The following is a 20,497-nucleotide window of genomic DNA, read 5'->3' as shown; positions in this document are numbered from 1 at the left end:
ATATTTTTGTCCAGCTTATATTTGAGTACTTTGTCTTAACGGATTTCTAAAAGGATTTATAATTCAGCAATGTGAAACATTAACACAAGAGAAAATAAAGCGTGAGATGCTGGTTAAATTTTGTTTGCTTTCCCTTAAAGAATAATGGGAAGCCTCATAGAAAGCATTTTATTTGGAAAGAGCCTGAAGAAATGCTTTCTGGCACTTAACAGATGGTGTCATTTTGTCCTTTCTGACACCTCTTTTTATATGTAAATATAAAGACAACCCATGAAAGTGGAGAAAAAAGACTTACTTTTATCTTGAGTGTAGAGTTAGGGATCAGCCTTAGAAAATCCTGTGACTGGACTGATTCAGTATTGAGGTGCTAGAAAATCTAAATTTAATTTTCCTGTTTTTCAGACTTGTTGTGTTATGCTTGGCAGATCACTTATTTAATTGCTCTATATCTTATATTCTTTAATACTGAGTTTTCTCCTTTGTCTGTTTACAGAATCCAGCCCAAACTGAAAAACCAGGATCTCTGGGTGCCCTTGTACAAGAAGCTTTTGCTTGTGGCTTCTCACTTAAAGCTATTTCCAGTTTATATAACAGTACAGTTAGGTATTACAAGTAAAATCTTTTCTTTTATGATACTTGTGAATTTAATCCAATGTACACAAATTACCCTTATTAAATGACCCACATAACAAAGTGGTGTCACAAACAGAAAGCTTTGGTTCCAAGCACTGCATGGTGGACAGGTAGAGTAAGTACACAACACTGAGTGTAGTAGTGAACAAAGGGAAAACTCAGAGTGAAGTGGGGTTTTACATAAACGAGGGTACACACAACCAAGTGTTTTTGAATCCAAGATAATGGATGAACCAGTTCCATTCTGCAAGCTAAAATTAGTCTATTCTTTTTTTGGCGCTGACAATCTATCTCTAGCTGAGCTTCTGCCAGGCTTTTGTGTTTGCCACCAATTTGAACTCATATGTTTTCCTCTTCATTTATGTGTCTGTGTAGCCTTTCATCCTCTCCCTCCAGCAGATCAACCTATGCAGACCTTCTTATAACTCTGTTATGGGAATCCTGATTTTTGTAAGCATTGTACAATTATAGATGACCTCTCCAAAGAGCCTCATGGATTTAAGCCACTGTCACCTGAAGCAAGTACTCCATATAAATCCTTCTCAGTTTTATCAAGCACTTAAAAAAACAGCAAAGTATTTGGTTCCCACTGCATTCTTTGCCTGTTTATGGTCTCCCTGGAAGTTGTCTCTGCTTTTAGATGAAGCCAAGCATGTCCAAGGGGATTTTTGTTTTAATTGTCTCTGCTTTTACATGGAGTCAAATGTATCTGAGAGGTTCTTGGGGCACTTTTGCCTTGTAAACTTGAAAGCTCTGTGCTTATTTGGTGCAAGGATTTATCCTTTTGTGGTAGCAGATTAGAACAGTGACACTAAACCAGCCATATAGATTAAACAGAGTTTACAGTCTGATACAGCTACACATGGAAAGGCTGTGATACCAGTCAGCATCCATAAACTGTACAAAAACAGAATCCCCAAATTCTCACAGCTGTTCTAGTATTTTGTCCATTGATTAAGCGTGGTTATGTCCTGGTAGTAGGAAGCTTCATGCAATGTGTTCTTCCATTAGGTAAACTCTGTTTTTGTTATAGCTGGGAGGTCTCCGTGTGGAATTCTAGCTAAGTCAAAAGCAGTAGTGTTGCGGATTCATTGGAAACAGCCAGTTTAATCCCCCAGCTAACACAAGTATGTTTTTTTCAATTCAGTCAAGGAATCCAGGCTTATAAAATGACTTTATAATGGTTTTTGAGGAATTGTTTACATGAGAGAATCAAGAGAGATGAAAAACAGAGAGGGTCGCTCTTCAGAAATGGGCTGCATACAGGAAATAGGAAACGTATGTGTCAACTTTGCTTCCAAGTTCCAGCGCTGACATGAAACAAGACATAACGAAGGCTGTTTCGGGGAAAAAGTTTCCACTTCTATAGGTTGAATCACACAGCGAGGCGAAGAGAAGGCAGCATAAGGGAAGCATTGTTAATAATGATGTTTTTTCAATTTCTGGCGTTGTTAATAATGCTATGGTTGCTGTTGTTGCAATAATGTTATTGTTGCAATTGATTAGGTGAAGTTCAAAAACTGTGTGCAAGAGTTCCCGTTCCCACTTCAGGACAAGAAAATGATAGAAGTATTGAGCTGCTTGTGCTCTCGCCATTCTGTTCTATTTTGGTTTGACCGAAGCCCTTATCGTGATTCTAAACTATACATAGTATTTAATTTGCTTTTAATTACATTGAATTTCTCTGATAGTTGTAAGTGACGTCACTACAGTTCATGAAATTATTTTTAAGTGTTGTTCTCATTGGAATTGCAGAGGAGAGAAATGTTTTCCCATAGCTATATGAATGATCGACTGTGCCTTCCTGCTTTATTAAAACATACTGCAACATTTTAAAAACATAAGAAAGTTTTATGTTTTGAGTTGTTAAATCCCAGTCCTGATTTACTCTCACATCTTTACCACTGAGCTTGAGAGAAGATTTGAAGTGCTCATATGCCTTTTCATTTCACACTGAATTTATAGGAAGTTTCCAAATAATAACAGTGAAGTTGGCAGGAATAAATGTAGACCAAATTGTGTAATCCCCACAAGGAAGCATAATTCTCTTATGAAGTATTTACAATAGCAAGCTTGGAAATCCAACAATAGGTTATATTGTTAATAGATTGTTTATAGTATCTTTTATTGACTGATTCATTCCTAATGGCAACAGATTTAGTCACCTAACATTCTTCATATGGCAGGCAGTTCAGTGTTCACTGTTGCTTTAAGAATCCTCTCAGGTATGAGAAAGTTTCTTTTCTACATAAATCAATAAATAGGACATAAATAGGACCTTGCAAAGTTCAGAAGTTCCCTGAAATGTTACTGAACTTTCTTATGCTCCCTTCCTGTGACCTGCCAATAACCCTTATCTCCCCTGCCTTCATGACCCTTTAATGTTTCCCTGGCTCTCCATTCCCTTCATCCTCCTAAAGAGCTTGGCTGTTTCCCAACTTGGATTCATCCAACAGGCCACCCTCCTTGGAAACTCTCCCAGTCTTTCAAACAGCCTTGCAGTACAGTAGCCTAAATACTAGTTTGCACATTTAAATTTCACATACTGCTGAACCTGTTATTTTGATATCTGAACTAAAAATTCCAGTACTATAGTTCATTGTAACCATCAGCGTATATTATGTGCACCTGATACACCTGATAGCTTCAGACATGACAGGATACTACAGCCACACACTTCACCCTGTTTTTCAACTGATTGCAGTTATCTAATACAGTTTTGGATGAGGTGTTAACTTTGAATGCGCCAAGTATAATGGTCCTCAAAAATTTTATTTTTAACAGCCACAACATACTTGCTCACAGATTTGTTCCAGCACAAATCACAGACTGGGTCTGATAGTCTTCACATTTTCCAGTTTGCCTACAAATAAATACAAGCTTCCCAGGAATTATCTGTAAAATAAGAAAGTATCCCAAGTGTCCCAGAAATATCCAGTTTTGTGAGTATTTAGGCAAGCAGTGTCAATGCAGCAGTCTAAACATCTTAGTGTGCTGCGCAAAAGGATGACTACTCACATGAACCTGGTGACAACTTGTTTTTTCACTGTTCCTCCTGTACTTAAGGTACCTCCTAGAATATTTGCAAGAGACTAGAATGAGCCCAGTTGCTTCTCTGTAACACAGACAAAGTTTAAGTTTGTCATCTCAAAATTAATGACAAAACAATGTCGTTCCAGTTGGGTATAGTAAAAGTCAGCCCGGGGGTTTAGAGGTGGGACAGAGAAGGGTGAAAAGGCTGTTGAGTGGGAACAGAGTCTTGAATGGTGACATGGCAAAAAAGCAGTAAAAGCATCCAGGTTGCAGCAGGGGAAGTGAACCAAGACACCAAGACGGCCAGTGTGGATATGTATGTGTATTGTGAATCCCCCACAAGTTTGGAAGGATTGAGATAAAGTCTGGAATATTCAGTAAGGGCAACATGACTTCAGCCACGTATTTCTTCTATCACAGATAAAGTAGACTGTCCTTGGCAGTTACCTATCTATGTGATGTGCTAGTTTGGTTTTTTACCATGCAATTAAAACAGTAGGCTCTGCAGTATATGTGTATGGTCTGAATTATATTTTCTAGTCTTTGGAGGAACAGCCCAAAATACTGTAAGAAATGAACATTTAAGGGATAAAGCACAAATTTATCTGTTTACAGGGATACACTGAACATTGAAAAACTGAAACATATTTAGTATATCTGGAGACTGAACAAACGCAGTGCCCTTTCTCTCTCATCCAGCATGTACTTCAGCCCCCAAAGCACCTCAGTAAGCCTTATTAAGAAACCTGCTCCATTTCATTAATAAGTCTTGTACTAGGACAATCAAGATTGGTCAGAGAGTTTGTGACACCACAAGTGCTGAATTAAGGGACTAAATTATCTCCTTCAACCAACAGATTGACTGGGAACACTTTCCTTTCTTACTGTCCCTTTGTAGATTGGACATTGACATCTCTCTAATGAGAGAGTTTTTCTTATGTCTCTGGATACAGGGAAATGATGTTTAAGTATCGACGTTGAAGACTGCCAGAAATATCAGAAACTGAAAGTAAAGCATATTGGTTATACACCAAGCCACTTGCATGTCATCAGTTTCAGTTTGTGCAAACCCATCAAATTTCATGTCCTTCATGATTTTACAATCCTCTGGGACCAGAATTTCAGATTTACATTGTTCAGCTGATCACTGCAGATAGGAATATATTTGATGTTATTTATCTGCTATTAAAAATATAACAGATTAGTAAGGTTAATTGTTCCTTGTGATAAAACCAGTGGTTGGTAACCTTAACTAGAGAGAATGCATTTATTAATTTATACTAATTTCATTTGTTTCAGGGTTGTGTAGAACAAAAGACAAAAGAATAACACACAGAAATCCCCTTCTCTACTGAAGCAGCCATAAGGTTCAGTGTCCCAGCTTTGAAATCCCTAATATATTTTGGCTAGTGAAAATGGATTAAGAAGATGTAAAATCATTCTGAATACCAGACTTTCCCAAACTCTTTATGTGTTGGAGAGAGAGAAGTTTCCTGAAATGTGATGTTCTTCAAGGAAACATATGCCAAGAAAAACAATGTGAACAGAACTTGCAGTAGTCTACCAAGTGCTGAAGAAGCCACTATTATCTCTAACACCTTGCCTTTAGTGCAAGTTTCATGATCTTATGTGCCAGATCTTCCCAGAATATTTCCTGAAGTAGTACATCTAGGAATCTGGATCCCAGAAGAGGTAACCAGGCACTGCAATAATATCACAACAGTCAAATTCTTCAGACATGTCTCAAACACCAAGAAGACCTCCCTTCAAGGTATGCTATATCTGTGGCAGAGAATTTGGGTCACAATCTATTGCTATACATGAACCTAAGTGCCTGGAGAAGTGGCGTATTGAGAACAATCAGCTACCAAAGCACCTTAGAAGGCCAGAGCCCAAGAAACCTGAGGTCCTTACTGGTTCTGGTTCCTATACACTTGCAGATGAAAATGAAGCAGCTTATTATAGTGCTCAAGCCCAGCTGGTGCCCTGTAGAAAGTGTGGCCGAACCTTTTTTCCTGACCGTCTCCCTGTGCACGAAAGGTGCTGCAAAGGAGGCGGCAGCGGCGCAAGGCTACCAAGTGCTGCTGCTAGTAAATCTGGTAAAGCACCAAGATCTGGACCTGGCCCAGCAAGTGGTATTCAACCTGAGGCCCATCAAGGAGCAAGCAGGGCTGCACCAGCTGTGTCAGACCAGGTAAATTGCTAACCATGTGCTGTATGAAAGGCTGTGCATGCATCTTGATGCTTGGCACTCCAGGGGAGATTGGCTTGGTGTCAAATTTAAAATCACTTTTCTTCAGAAGAAGCTTTTAACTGCATGCAAATTTTTCTCTGCTAAATAGAAGATAAAGAAAAGGGAAATACTGGGAAGGGACTAAGGGAAACTACTTATTCCTATTTATTTTGATTTTCCTTTTGAATGGGAGTAATTGGGTTCTCTGTTGAGAGTTTAAGAGTTATATCCCCAAGAGGTACAATTGCTTGATTTAGTTCCCTAGGAGATTCTATTGAGCAGATCAGGCAAGGTTTGGATGTCATATGTTTTAGGAGATGATAGGTGTTTTTCTTTAGTTAACATGAAATGCAATGTTTCATTGTCCTGCAAGCATCCAGCGCTTCAAAACATGATTTTCATATTCTACTGTTATTCTTAACCTTGGCATGCAACATCAGTTTACTGAGGACTGCATGTTCAAAGGCAGCAGTTCTGGGTATAATAACAACAAAATAAATAAGACTGCACATTTTTTTCCACTGAATTTGATTCAGGATCCAAGAATAAAGAAGCTGATTCACATTATCCAAAAGCTACACAGAGTTTTGGAAAATTGGATATTTTTTTGCATTTGTTTCTGCACAAGCTGTCCTTTGGCCAGGAGTTTTGTAAGATAGTTGCCTAAATTTAGGCCCAGTGTTCAAATTAAATGGCCTTTTTTTTTTTTTTTAATGCGGGCGGGAATCCTGATTGCCTACATTTTTTTCAAAAATGGGATTTAGATCTCTCAGTCACCAAAGGAATGCAATGCTATGCAGAGCATTTCTTAAGATGCTTTAGAAGGCAAAGTGTGTAACATGTCAGTTTACCAGCTGCTGAGTAAAATTAAGATAATAGCATTACCCTAGCTCACATGAGACTAAAGACTTCAGGAGTCCTTCTTTATTATGCTATATGAGGCCACTAATTGATATATTTTGGCGAATGTAGTTATTATGCTCTATGAGGCCACTGATTGATACATTTTGGAAAGTTGATATATATTTAGCAAATTTGCCTTTATCAGCAAATTTTACATTATCCACAAGCAGTTCAAAGTGCTACACAGCTGCATTTATAGTTGTAGGAAAAGTGATGCTGTTTACACCACATTGTGCTCTTTCCCAAAGACCTGTCATTGCTCTAAAGGTGATTGTTCAATGAAAGGCATGGCTGTGAAGCAGAGAGTTTAATCTATCACACATAATTCTGTAGATTATAAAAGAGAGGGTGAGGGCAATTTTCTATAATTATGGTCCCATAAAAAAAAAGTTTAGAGTGTGGTTTGGCACTAACAGTGATCTGTAAAAAAAGTTACCCTCTTGCACAACATATCTGCTCCCCTTGTGGATTCACTCACATCTGCTGACTTGTTGAACAACAACATTATTGCCACTTTTTACTTCTGTGAGCTCTGCAGAGCCAAAATGAAATCTGTTCAAATCTGTTATTCCTTCTGTGTGAACAACAGGTTTCCTCATTTACTTTCAAGCAGTTACAGTTCATCAGTTGCAGCAGAACTAATGAGGTTGTAGAGCTTGCAGTTTGTAATTGACTTTGAAGGACTTTATTATTAACAGTGACTCTCAGGAAGAGATAATGGATTTTACATCTCTTGAGGTCTATCCTTTAGTACAGAATTATGCATTAAAGGCAGAGATGTGATGGGAAGATTGAAAGAAATATCCTGTGATCCAAGGGGTTCCTCTGGACTTGCAGACAACTTATAAGAAGCTGTCAAAGGAAGCCACTTTCCTGTAGATTTAAATTCTCTGTGAGAGAATCTTCATTTCCAGTTGAACATTTTGAAAGGTGTGTAAAACACACATTGAAGGGTGTGGAAAAGCATTAGGCATATGGAATAACTGCAGATTAATTATGAACAGGGACAAGGTCTGTGTCTCCACTAAAGTCTTCCTCTTTTTCCAGCATATGGTTTTCATTTTGCTCACCTTACCAGCTACTCAGCTGCTTATTAATACTGTTATAAAATAGTGCTTCACTAGTGGAGTGAAATGGCTACTGTTCTGGTCCTGGCTGGGAAGCATTTGAGGCAGTCCCTCTCTCATCTAACAGACTTACTCACTGTGACAGTGAATTATTTAATTACTTGCGTAAAGTCCTGATTCAGCAGAACATCAGAGGAAAGCAATAACTGAAAAAAAAAAAAACACCCAGCCCTTATATATTTAGGAGAATTAGTGCTACCGTTAAATAAATTTATGCAGTAAAAGATGCCCTAAATGAAAAACCTGGATTTTCCTTATTTTCAAAATAAAGTTCTGACTGATTTAGTCGTATACCATGTAAAGTGCATTTTAACTTAACAACTGCAAGCACTTCTCCCTGTATGCCCTGGAGTTCTCTCCCCTTCAGCAAGTGTGGCATCAGCTAGGCCAGTATCATTACTGACAAACTCTTTCTCAGTTCTGCATTAAATGTCTTTGAGGTGGAGACTGAACAGCCTCTGTAAGCTGTCTCTTCCAGTACCTGTCCTCGCTCTCAGAATCAATGAACACATCTGAGTTAATCATGTCTGTGTACAATAACAGCAATTGCTTAGAGACTCTCAAGGGTCACATCAGCTCAGAAATTCTGCTTTGGATTCTGCTGTGATACCCCAAACAATGGAACTGGTGTCTGCAGCTACTGAAACTCAGACTTGCACTAAAACAGAGTCTTATGTTCTATTGTAGAACACAGATTCTGTTTTAGTGCAAGTCATAGACAAAAATATGTGATATGTGTAAGTGAGCACCAATAATTTGCTGTGTGTATATGAGTTATGGGGTTTTTGACAATAGATAATGCTGATCTTAAAAGCCTATTAGATGGTGCTGCCATCTGCTGTTTTCTTCTTATCTGGTTAACTACCTGAAAAGATTTCACTGATGTTCCTTTGCTGAATTGTAATGCATTTTAACACAATGTAAATCTTTAAAATTTGTGTAGCAAGAACTTTGATGTTGTATTTTACTCTAGCCTAAAACCATGTAGCATCTTGGTAAAGGGAAGGCTTCTTCAGGGGCAGTATAATTCTAATGAAGTTGGAAAGTCAATGAGCTTTTTTTGCCTCATTGAAGTGGTTTTGAATACCTTCCTAGAGAATACTGACAAATAAATTTGCAATATAGAAAGTTAGATGAGAATGGACAGTGAATGGGTGGTTTGAATGAAGCTTACTGAGTATTATCATTGGGAATGTGTCCTTCCTTCCTTTGCTTGTACATAGATGCGCTATTCATTGTACTGACATACTCAATTTAAAAAAAACCACATCAGGAGCAAAATGGGATATTTCATGCTTCCAGTGGAGTAATATTTTTAATGTTATGCATAATCTTGCAGAATTACCTTGCTGCTCAAGGCATGTGACCCTAACATGAGTGCTGTTGTAGACTGTGAAGTGCAGCTTTGGATAGTCATGAGATAGTCACCATATACCTTGTCCGTGATCCTTATGCAAAATGTCTTTTACTTGGCTGAGAGGAATGTGTGGAAAGGGTTGCTTTCATGCAATAGACTGCTGCTACTAAGTGCTTGCACCATTCTTTTCCTGAGCCTCTAATCCATGGGCAGTTCAAGTCTATGACAAGAGCTCCATCCCAGAGCAGGATGCCCCCCCCTCTTCCCATTAAAATAAATGGATAATTAAACAAATAAGAAGGGAAGAGGTGTGTGCAGTCCTGGATGATAAATATTTATGTAGGGAAGTTTGGGATTCAGTCTTATTGTGTGTACTTAAGAAGAAATAAAAAGCTTTGTGCAGTATGGAAGGATTTGACCTCATGTAACACCGTAACAGCAGCCTGGGGCTAACCTTAAGTAATGTCAGGTCTATTGAAAATACATAGTTGCATAGCCCTCTGAACTAAATAACTTCATTCATAGTCACGCAGACATACTTAGCAGTCTTGGAGTAAAAAAGAAAATACTGAGACACCAGAGGAAAGCCTAACTACTCTGTTAGGTATTTGTAGGTATTTTTATAATAACACATATCCTCAGGAACAGACCTTCCCTACAACCCTTTTTGAAAGTTAAAAACAAAGCAGTGAACAGACAGCCTAGCCACTGGCCTGTGAGTAGTTTGGGTTGGAAAATTGTGGAGTTTCCAAAAATAGTTTAGTTTCAAACTGCAGGCCTCCAGATGTTATATTTGGGATAGACACACTGAAAACAAAAAGAAATGAAGGATAAATATCATCAGCTGTAGAAATTCCAAGTAAAGCTTATCATATCTTGGATTCCACAGTTAAAAAAAGAAAAATCTGTTACTACCAATTGTTAGGCTAATCTCTTTCAGGTTTTAAACATGTGTGCAGAGAACAATTTGTGTATATAATTGTATGTGTAGTGACGGGTCAATCTCAGTATTTTTCGGCAATAAAAAAACTCTATCCCAAGAGTGATCTGATTTCTTTTAATTAATTCTGCTTTCTCCTGTTGTTTCTGTACCATTTTTAATTGTGGAAATTGCAAAAGACAGACATTTCTACTTGAAAAAATTTCTGCATTTGCACTAGGATTTCTTTTTCTTATTGTTACCATAGAAGAGTCCCTACAATGTGAATATAAGTAAATTGTTCTTTCCTAGTTTGTAGCCAATAAGTAACTATTTAAATGAATGGCAGGAACCCAGCTAATGAGAACTCATGGGGAAAGTGTGTTCCCAATGATTTTACACCTAGCATTTTTTAAGAAACCATTTCTAAAATAGTATAACCATACCCACAGCAGGAATGCACACTAAAAAGAGTTCTCTGACCTCAGGAGTTTAGATTGTAGTTTCCTTATCTAAAGCTCTCCAGAGCCTACAAATAAATGTATAGTGTCTTTAGAAGACTTTGTATCTGGACCCAGAGTCTTTAAAATCAGACAAGTTCTAGCTCACAACTTGAAGTAAAGAAGTAACTGAAATTAGATAATGGAAAGTTATAAGATGTTTTTAAAATAGCCGTTGCTGTATTCATCTAAAAAATAGGAGAAGGCTGTATTTTTACATATATTAGAAAATTTGCTTATATAAAACACTGTGTTATCAAAGATAGCAAGGAAATTCCATTTGTAAGTCAAGAGGATGAAAATGTCCTTGGAGAACCCGTCTTTTCAAGACACTGTGAGAACTTTCCAGATGAAGTCCAACTTTTCCCAGAAAAAATACACTTTATAGAGTAGTATTTCTTTCATGTAAGTGAGATTACATGTGTGATACAGGAAGGCAATCTTATGCAGATTGTTCACTAATGACATTTTCAGACTGTAACATAAATACAAGAAGAGCTGCCCAGAATTTTGTGAACACATTGATGGGCTGACAGAAAGAGTCATAAATACGGAAACAGGTTATGCTTTGTCTTACACAGCAGCAGAGGAAAAAATGAAACCCCCACCACCCCTGTTTGAGTGAGAAAGGTTTCCTGTATTTGGTCTGGCATGGCTGTCCGTCTAACTTGAGGAGGGCAGGGATAGCTCATCTCTTACTGGTATTCTGCAGTCAGAAGTGTAGGAAGTGCTGGCAGTTGTGAGACCCATCTGTGTGCCTCAGAGTTCTTCTCTGCAGCATGTTTTTATCCTACTTCCTGAGCACGGCTGGTGCTGACACCACGCCTAGCCCAAGACGCGCCTAAGGACACAGCTGAGTCCATAATCTGCAATACCACAGTAATTATACACTTTTCAGCCTTAGATTATGTATTTGTGAGGTTTGGGGTTGAGGAAACTTTTTCTTCTGTTGTTGAGCTGTTTTCCTCTGAGAACAAAAGCAGATCTTCAGTGTGGAAACAATGACTTGCTTAGAGTCCAGTTCTGCCCTTGCTGCAGTCACTGGCAAAGTTTACACTAAGGAAGGCCTTTGGGATAAACAAACAGCAGTTTCTTTTTTGCCCCTCATCCTGAAATATCCTGGCTTGGTTTTAATCTTTGAAGACCAAGAATTCCACCAGATAACTAATCTGTGTCAAAAGTTTTGGTAAAGAACCACAATCATCTCTTGGGAGAGCTGCCCTTGCTGTCCTGCTTAAGAGAGATACTAAGGCTGGACACAGTGCTTTGAGCTGTGTGCTGGTAGAAGATGGAGTCTTTCTGTTATTGTACTAGACGTCAAGAGTTCAGCTGATGAAGCTTCTGTTGCTGCTTTCCATTTTACGTCTGATTTGTAAGTAAAAAATGGCTTCAACCATTTAAGATGAATGTTGCATTGTAACCTGATGAAGCAGAGGTGCTGTTTCTGCATGTGAAGACTTAGAAACATTCACAACAAATTTCCATGAACTTTCAGGTATGAAAATCAAAGAGAGGAAACTTAACACAGTTAAGTATAGATTAGTCCCACACATCAGTCATCCCAGCATCTGCAGAAGAAACCTGCCTGTTCCAGGTGCCCACTTAATGAGGCAATATCTCTTACAAGCCTCAGGACTGATTCCCAACAAAACCAGACTGAAAAAAACAGTTACACAGATTTCACAGATAACACATTCCTTATCTACATGATTGCTTCCATACAAAGTCATTCTGATTCAAAGTGAATATTGAAAACGATATTTATTTTTCTTCATGGTTGTTATTTGCAGGCAAAAGTGATAAGACGGCCACCAACAGTGATTTGCTACATATGTGGCCGTGAGTATGGAACAAAATCTATTAGTATACATGAGCCACAATGCCTGAAAAAATGGCACCAGGAGAATGAAAACCTCCCCAAGCACTTGAGAAGGCCAGAACCCAAAAAACCTGAAGTCAGGACTGTGCAAGGTAAGCTACAGACTAAATTATGAGAGATGAGCAAAAGATTGTGAGGAATTAAAAAAATATTTTAAAGCAATAGGTAAACAGTTTGCTGTTCTCCAGTGTACTGTCAAGATCTTGTTTTAAGCTTTCCCTCTGCTTCACAGAAGGAAACCTTATAATAAAGTCTTGAAAGTAAAAGTAGTCATTATCTATGGAACATGGCTCCTGGGACATTCCCCTCTATGTGCCAATGTGTCCTGAATCAAAACACAAATAGATTAGCAACCTGCTTCACAGCTACACTACTACTTTTTGACTTCTTTTAACACAGGCACATCTTAAAATGAGCAAAAACATCCAAGAATTACGTGCAGACATGACACAGAATCATTAAAATAAAATATCCTCAGGCAACATAGGTATAGATACTTCAGCCAGATTCTTCTACAGTCAACAGCCCATATTGATGCCTTTTTATTTACAAGTCTGAGAAGCTTTCATTGTGAGACACTGTAATATAAACACAGTGGAGAAAAATACATATGTAGTACAAACTAAACAATTAATTTTTGCCAAATCTACATGTTTATGCAGTGGGTTCTGTTTCCTAAGGTTCCATTTCTTCAAATCAATGAACACTGATGATCCCCAGCATCCCCACAGATGGGCTGTCATATGTATCTGAGGGTCATATGTTCACTCTAGAATGTAAAGGAATTCCTATACATGCTTTGCCTGGAAGCTCTTCCCAGGACTTCCCACTCCCACAAAGTTATTTCACCTTTCTTGCTGGATGCTTTCCCTGGCCCTGCCAGCTGGTCTGAACTACTTTGGGCCAAGTTTGGACCACTTCCTCACAGGCATTTAATTCACACACACTTTTTCTTTTTTTTTTTTAAATTCCCCACAATTTCCCTCAGCTTCCCAAAATGTCTGGAAAAGTAGACAAAGTCTCCTACAACTCACTTGTGAAAGAGTCATACACCAGATCAGTTTACAGCAGTACAAAGAAATATGTCCTCAGAAGACATGCAGAAGAGAGCAGGATCACTGAGAACACTAACCAGATGTTCAAAATAATAATCAAAGTTGAAGTAATATAAAATCGGAACTTGGTTAACAGATGCCAAGTGGCATACTTGAATCTACAGTAAAAGATGTGTTCAAAAGACATCTTCATTGTATTTGCCTTTTAAGATGTTAAGCACTTTTTAATTATTACACATTGTGTGGTAAAACAGATGGAGACAATGAGAATTCCATGTGAAAGAGGGGGATGCAAAAAGGCAAATCAGGTTATTTTGAAATACACTATTCTTATTTTGAAGGAGTGAAAGCAGAGAGACAACTACTCTTTGAGAAAACAATCTAGCAGAAGGCTCCCAGATATGAATCAGAAAGTTGTCTCATTTACTCAATGAGTCATATCACAGGCGCCTCCAATCTCCTGTGAGGTGTGTGCCCACAGTTCCTCTGGGGATACTGACCTGCTTCCAGCATCTGTCCCTAAATGCCTGCTGATGCAAGCCTGATCTGTTCTGTAGCTTGAGCTAAAACTGTTGTTCCCCCTGCAGCTGCCTCATATTCCTGGCCTTGAGAAAATAAGCTGTGTTGTTCTTTTTCCATAGGACTTACTCTTGGTCATGTGGTAAATGCTATAACTGACCTTCACACCACATGCATGTACTGCATGTCTCACAGTTTCTTAGCTCAGGGGGGAGGGATTACCCCTGTTGTTCAATGAAATAGACAATGTTCAAAAAAAGCTCAGAAATATTAACTGCTTTCATAAAACTTTTTATAACTTACATAAATCTTTTTCTGAAAACTCAAGTGCCACAGGAAGACAACCACTGCCCTCATTACACAGTGTTTTGTTTGTGGAATGCCTAACACATGCCTGCAAGGAGAAAGTCATCTCTCTTTCTCCCTCTCCTCTTTTTTTTTTTTTTTAATATTCCATAAACTTTCCAAAGTACAGAAAATACACATTCATTTCCTGCAAGCAGAGGGGATATTTGTCTCAGCCAAGAAAAGAAACACTACTTGATTGCTCTTCTAACAAAAAGAACATTAGGAACAGGCATATTAAGAGATCTAAGGCTTATTGTGGTTATGTGAACCACTGGATATGATTCATATTAAAATTGTATGGGCCTTTAATGAAGAGCTCTATCATGTGCCAATGACAGAAACCATGAAATATTTTTAAATGCAAAAATCCTTTTCTTTCAAAAATTGTCCACTGCTAAAAGTTCAAAGAAAAAAAAACAGATTTTAAAATCTTTTTCTATATTGTCATACCAAATAAGAAGGGTGAAGCAAATACGTCTTTAATTTGAGCCATGTAGACTTTGTAGACCTTTTTGTGCATGCACTTCAAATGAAAATCCGTAAGATCTAAATCCAGGTATTAAGCAACCTGACTGGCCTTTTTGCAAATCGTTTTGAAACAACAGTATGTGAAAATCCATTTTGAAAGGAAAGTCCATTTCAAGATGAAAGTAAACAAGATTTTTTTTTTTTACCCAAATTAAATCTTGAAAACACATCTGAGTGTTTGAAGAATGCTTCCGAGTTTTCAGAGCAGTCATTCTTCCCACAGTGGAAAATAACTGAGGGTAGGGCTGGATTAGTGTTTAGATGACAATAGATGCATCACTGCAATGACTTCACAGGAAGTTGTGGCTTTAAAGTACTGTAGTTTTTGTCTGTAAGGTTTTAGGCTTATCTAAGATTTACTCTATTTTTTAAGTATAACTTACATGGATTCTAACAGGAAGAAAATTGGGCCCCTTGTCCAGAGCAGTACAAAGAGCATATTCTCAAGTATGATATGCTCCCACACATAGCCATGGTCAGATAACACATGCTTGTTAAACAGAGCTTGAAGCAAAGCCAAAAAGTGAATTTGCTGATTATAGTACCTATGCAAAGATGTTAATAATTAGCTGAGAATGCAGATCATAACACACAGCATGATGTTTTCTCTGTACTCTCATACAATACAAAATTATTCAGTTTAAAGTTAATTTAATTCAACCCTTGGGACAAAAAACAGTCTTTTTAATATACTTTTTACTCTTTTGCTTCTTTCTTTTCTTTTTCATTTGCAAAAGCAATATGGTTTGGTTAAACTGAAAGGCTCAGTCAACAGGTATTTCCTGAAAATATTTTCCATAAAGAGTTGAATGTGGGTCTCCAGAATGAAAGCTGATACTTTCTTTTTCTAATTTTCCAGCCAAAGGTTTCTACGATCTTGATGCTCTAAATGAGGCTGCCTGGACCAGTGCCCAAGCCCAGCTAGTTCCATGTGATGTTTGCGGGCGTACTTTTCTTCCAGACAGACTGATTGTCCACCAGAGGTCCTGTAAACCAAAACCTGCAAAGTGAAGTGGATGTAACACACATGCATACAAATGCACGTCTGCTCACACATACACAGAGACACAGACACACATTTATCCTAAGCTAAATAAAGCATTTGTGTGTGTGTGTGTAAGTGTGTGCACATGAATACACACACATGCACCCATGCCTTTCAGACAAACCATGAGAGAAATAAAATTCATCTGGAGAGACATGGTCACCAAAACTTTATTGTGTAATGATATCATGTGCTTCAAAAGTCTCCAGAGTAAAAATCAGCCGTTGCTACTAAAGAGTAAAGTCAAATAGAGAAAATTATTTCATTGGAAACAAAATTTTGCTTCTCCTCTTTCCAAGACTCTCTGGTTGGTGTAAAGATCTTTAGCCGAACTTGACTAGCCAGAGAAACCATGTAGCTCCTTTAAGTTTGTTCATTTTTTTTTTTGGGGGTTTTCAGTTTTTGCGGGTTTTTTTTGTTTGAAGCACTCCAGTGTTCACATTCATGTGTAACTGCATCTTATGAAGCTCTTGACTGCTACATGTGAAACCTTCTCATGTAAAGGGATCCATTCGTGTGGTAGAAGCAGACACAGGCTGTTTGTAAAAAAACACCCAGAAGTGCCCTCTTTTTGTTTAAGAATTAGGCTGACCATGTGATTTATCCTCAGCTCAGTAAACTCTTCATGTAAAAAGATTTGTAAGTCAGGGAAGCACATTTTGGTCACGAGCTTTGTAAAATAAAACATTTTAATGTCAAGACAAAATGATCATGATGTGCCAGATGGCTGGCATAAAATACCACCCTGCCTTCTGTACCAGTTGTGGCCATAACAGAGCCAGTGCTGGCTGGAAGAATGGGTATTATACAAGAAAGCCATGGGGAAGGTGTTTGAAGGTGCTATTTTGAAAAATGCTGTTACCTTGTGTAGAGGAATGAGTATACACATCAGTATAGGAATAGGCTAAACACATGAAGGAAGCAATACTCCCTTTTACAAGGTACAGCAGAGAGCAATTATTATTTTACTTACTCTGAAGCCTTTTATTAAGTGGTGAGGTTATTCAAAAGGTATGACAAAATCCAGTACAAGTTGTGAACTAGCAATCTAGGCTTCCTGATATCATGAAAGAAACTGTACATCATGTATGGGCTTAAGGCCTAGAGTTGTGTGTTGTGTATTATGTGATTGATGTGACTTTTCTCAGAGCATTCACACTTACTATTGTACTTACAAATCAGAGGAAGCGAGTGCTTTCATACACACTAAAATGAAATATGGGTACCAACAACTTTTCCAAGCAATCAAGCTGTGTGATTTGTGGAGTAAGTGAAACAAGAAGCAATATCTTTGTTCTGTTATTAGAGAAATGCTCCTGACTCCAGCCCTGGCGGGCTATTAATTCAGACTGGAAAAGTACCAGCATTCTTTGGTGAAAATAATTTCCAAAACAATCAGTGGTACCTCAGCAGCCCTTTCATCTTTGGAATGAGGATTGTATAGTCTGAAGATAGATATCTTCAGGAGTCAAAGGTTCAGTTTCTGTTCTACAGAACAAAGCTGTGTAAACCCTGCAGATCTGTTGTTAGTGTCTCCAGCGTAAGAAGAGGTGCTGTCGGAGCTGGACCAATGCCACCCCTCCTTCTTTTGGCTTGGAGAAGGCATGTGGCCTGAGGACAGAAGAATAGGGGCACTAGTTTGTGATTGCTAGACTGGCTCCTAGGAGCTGCTGGCTGGCAACATATACTGCGAGCTCCTGAGGTCACACCAAGGGCCGGCCCACTGACAAGTGGTTTGGTAACTGGAGGATTATGGATATCATACAATCTCACCTTTGTGTCCCCTCTTGCTCTTCTTGGAATACTTTCTTTTCTTAGACACAATAAGCATTTTTTTGGTTACATCTGCCTCATTGGGTCATTGAGATTCACTACATCCACTTCCAGAGCAAAAACATATTTTAAAGAAAGTAAGCCTTTGCAGAGTCACTGCAATGTTTGCCATTAAAAATTCAGCTCTGCCTCTTGGTGGAATTCATGTATTGGAGTCCCTGTGTAATTCTGAAAGTTGGATTTAGTGTCTTGATGGTTCTAAATCTGTCCGAGATTTCACCCAGAACATGTTTTCTGTGTTTCATTGTCAGCTCTACACTTGGATATATTTTGGTTTCTGGAATTTTTTCTCAAAAAGCAGTAAAATCTGTCTGATGAGCTGAATGTTTGTGAACAATAAAAAAGTACCAATATTAAGTGTATATTGTGTCTTATCCAGAAATACTCTTGTAGGGGAACTCCTGAAGCCATAAGCCTAGAGTATGTTTTCCATATCATCTTTTAAAAAGGGAAATGAGGATCTGTCAAATTAAGAGCTGTCTCCTCTAGCTGGTGATTGCTGCTGAGTTCTAGATTCAGTGTGGGATTTGGGAAATGGTGAGCCTTACCACTCACAGAGTAAAGTCAGCATTGGGCTGTGAGGGCTGATGGTGAGACCAGAGCATGCAGAAGCTCAGCTGGAGCCAACAACCCTTGGAAAGATCTCAAGGGTTGTAGCATTCCCTTCCCTCCACAACTTCATGCGAACAATGATTTCCAAAATATGTAGAAATATAAAAATCACTGACATAGGAGTGCATATTGTTCCGTTTCAGATGTCACTCACATCCCAAGGTTAATCTGTCACAAGCTTTTCTGCTGAGCTCACCAGTGCTGGTGTGTTTGCTGACGATGACAGTGAGGTCAAAGCAAGCTTTGTTTACTGGGAGAAGCGCTGAGAATGCTTTCATGGCTTGCTCTCAGCAGACTTAAAATGAGATCTTACGAGCATTACAATTATTGCTTGGCATGTATAATTTTGACTTGTTTTGCAGGAGAGGAAAAGGAAATGAGAAATTGAGCTACTTTGCTTCCTTTGTTTCCGTACTTTTGTGATTTGTCATTTAACCTTATCTCATCCACTATTGGCTCAATGTTATTTCCAGCTGAATCCCATGTTTCCTACTGCCACAGCACATTTAAAGAGCTGAAAAATATCTTCTGGTACTTCAAAACCAGTGACATTTCATCTAATTTCCCACAATTGTGCTGAGAGCAGCTAAAAATATTCCTGGACAAAATATTCAGAAAGTCAGGACATGGATTGACAAGCAAAATTTAATCACATTAAACAAATGAGCATGCACTTTCTGATCCTAAATAAAAGCCATGACTTAAGTTTTAGTTCAGCCATTTGAACCTACCAATTTCAAATTAAAAAGAGGCATTTTATAAAAGCAAATCAGAAGATCATAGTCGAGCTAGAAGCATTTAACGGCAGACTTGAAAAATTGGGCATTAATGAAAGAATCCATAACTGTAGTTAAGTATTATATGCAAAGAGTTATAATCTCTTGAGTTGGGAATGTCACAGTTACCATACAAACTTCAAAAGGTCCTGAATCTTTAAGGGCAGTAGTTAAAAATGCCTGATAGGCTTGAACAAGACAGTTTCATGGACCTTTTTTCTTAAAGGCTACTGGGAGTGAATGGACCACAACTTGAGGAATAAAAACATTTGTAAATGTAATGTCAGTTTCTAACTGAAGATAGTGAGCACTTGTATGGATCTGTGAATTCTCTTTGCAGGCCACAGACCTAGAAAGCATATAGCACCATGTAGAAATTATGTTTTCAGTAGTGACTACTCACAATTTGAATGCTTAAGCTTTAGTCCCGGATTTGTAAACAGGATTTTTGATCCTGTGCTCACTGAAACAAATCCTACATCTATTGTACTGTATGTATGTATATACTGTACTGTATGAGTATGATCAGTGTTGACATATGTGTGTGTCTTAATCCAATTAAATAGTGCAGTTTTTTATGATGGCACACAGGCTTTCAAAGCCTATCTTTGCTTAACAATAACAAATTCTCATAGTTGAGAATTTTGGGTTTATTACCCAGTGCACAGAGCTGGTCCATGAAGAAGGAATTCTAGGTGGTCTTCTGTCTTAATTAATGTTTTCTTCCAGGGTCCTCTGCTTAGTTTTGCTTCGCTGTCAGTGGGGATAAGGCTTCTCAATTCTGTATTTCTGAACTATGTTAACCACAGTGGGTACAAATGAGTTTGCTGTATGTGGATACATGCCACCCCCAGTAACATGGCTGGATTGTGCAAAAGCAGGATTCAACAGGGGTGTGAAGTCCACCAAAAAAAAGAAACCTGCAAGCCTGGAAAACCCTCCAAGAAGTCGACCGAGGGACTGTCTAAATTCTTGCATGCTATTACTGTTTATTCCTTGGTCAATAACATAACTGATATACACAGTATTGATGACTCTGGAGCACACAAGAATGAGGTACTCCTCCTAAATATATATTTCCTAAAAAAACTTCCATCATTTTCAGTTGAAGAAAATAATTTATAATCTTCACAGAGTTGAGAAGAAAGAGTTGACAGCAGAGCAGGAAATTGTACCTGACAAGAGAGACTCCAGGAG

At 38.3% G+C, this 20,497-nt stretch overlaps 1 protein-coding gene across 1 annotated transcript; it reads left to right on the top strand.

Annotated features, from left to right (window-relative positions):
- The first annotated feature begins 4,971 nt into the window (after window positions 1–4,971).
- ZNF475 (zinc finger protein 475) lies at window positions 4,972–18,254 on the top strand. The gene is made up of 3 exons (XM_026794439.2): window positions 4,972–5,860; window positions 12,496–12,676; window positions 15,894–18,254. Exons 1-3 carry the CDS (start codon window positions 5,405–5,407, stop codon window positions 16,043–16,045), a joined length of 789 nt encoding a protein of 262 aa, XP_026650240.2. The 5' UTR covers window positions 4,972–5,404; the 3' UTR covers window positions 16,046–18,254.
- The last annotated feature ends 2,243 nt before the right edge of the window (window positions 18,255–20,497 follow it).

This window comes from Zonotrichia albicollis, chromosome Z, assembly GCF_047830755.1.
Source record: "Zonotrichia albicollis isolate bZonAlb1 chromosome Z, bZonAlb1.hap1, whole genome shotgun sequence".
NCBI lineage: Eukaryota > Metazoa > Chordata > Aves > Passeriformes > Passerellidae > Zonotrichia > Zonotrichia albicollis.
This window is presented reverse-complemented; position numbering and strand designations above follow the sequence as displayed.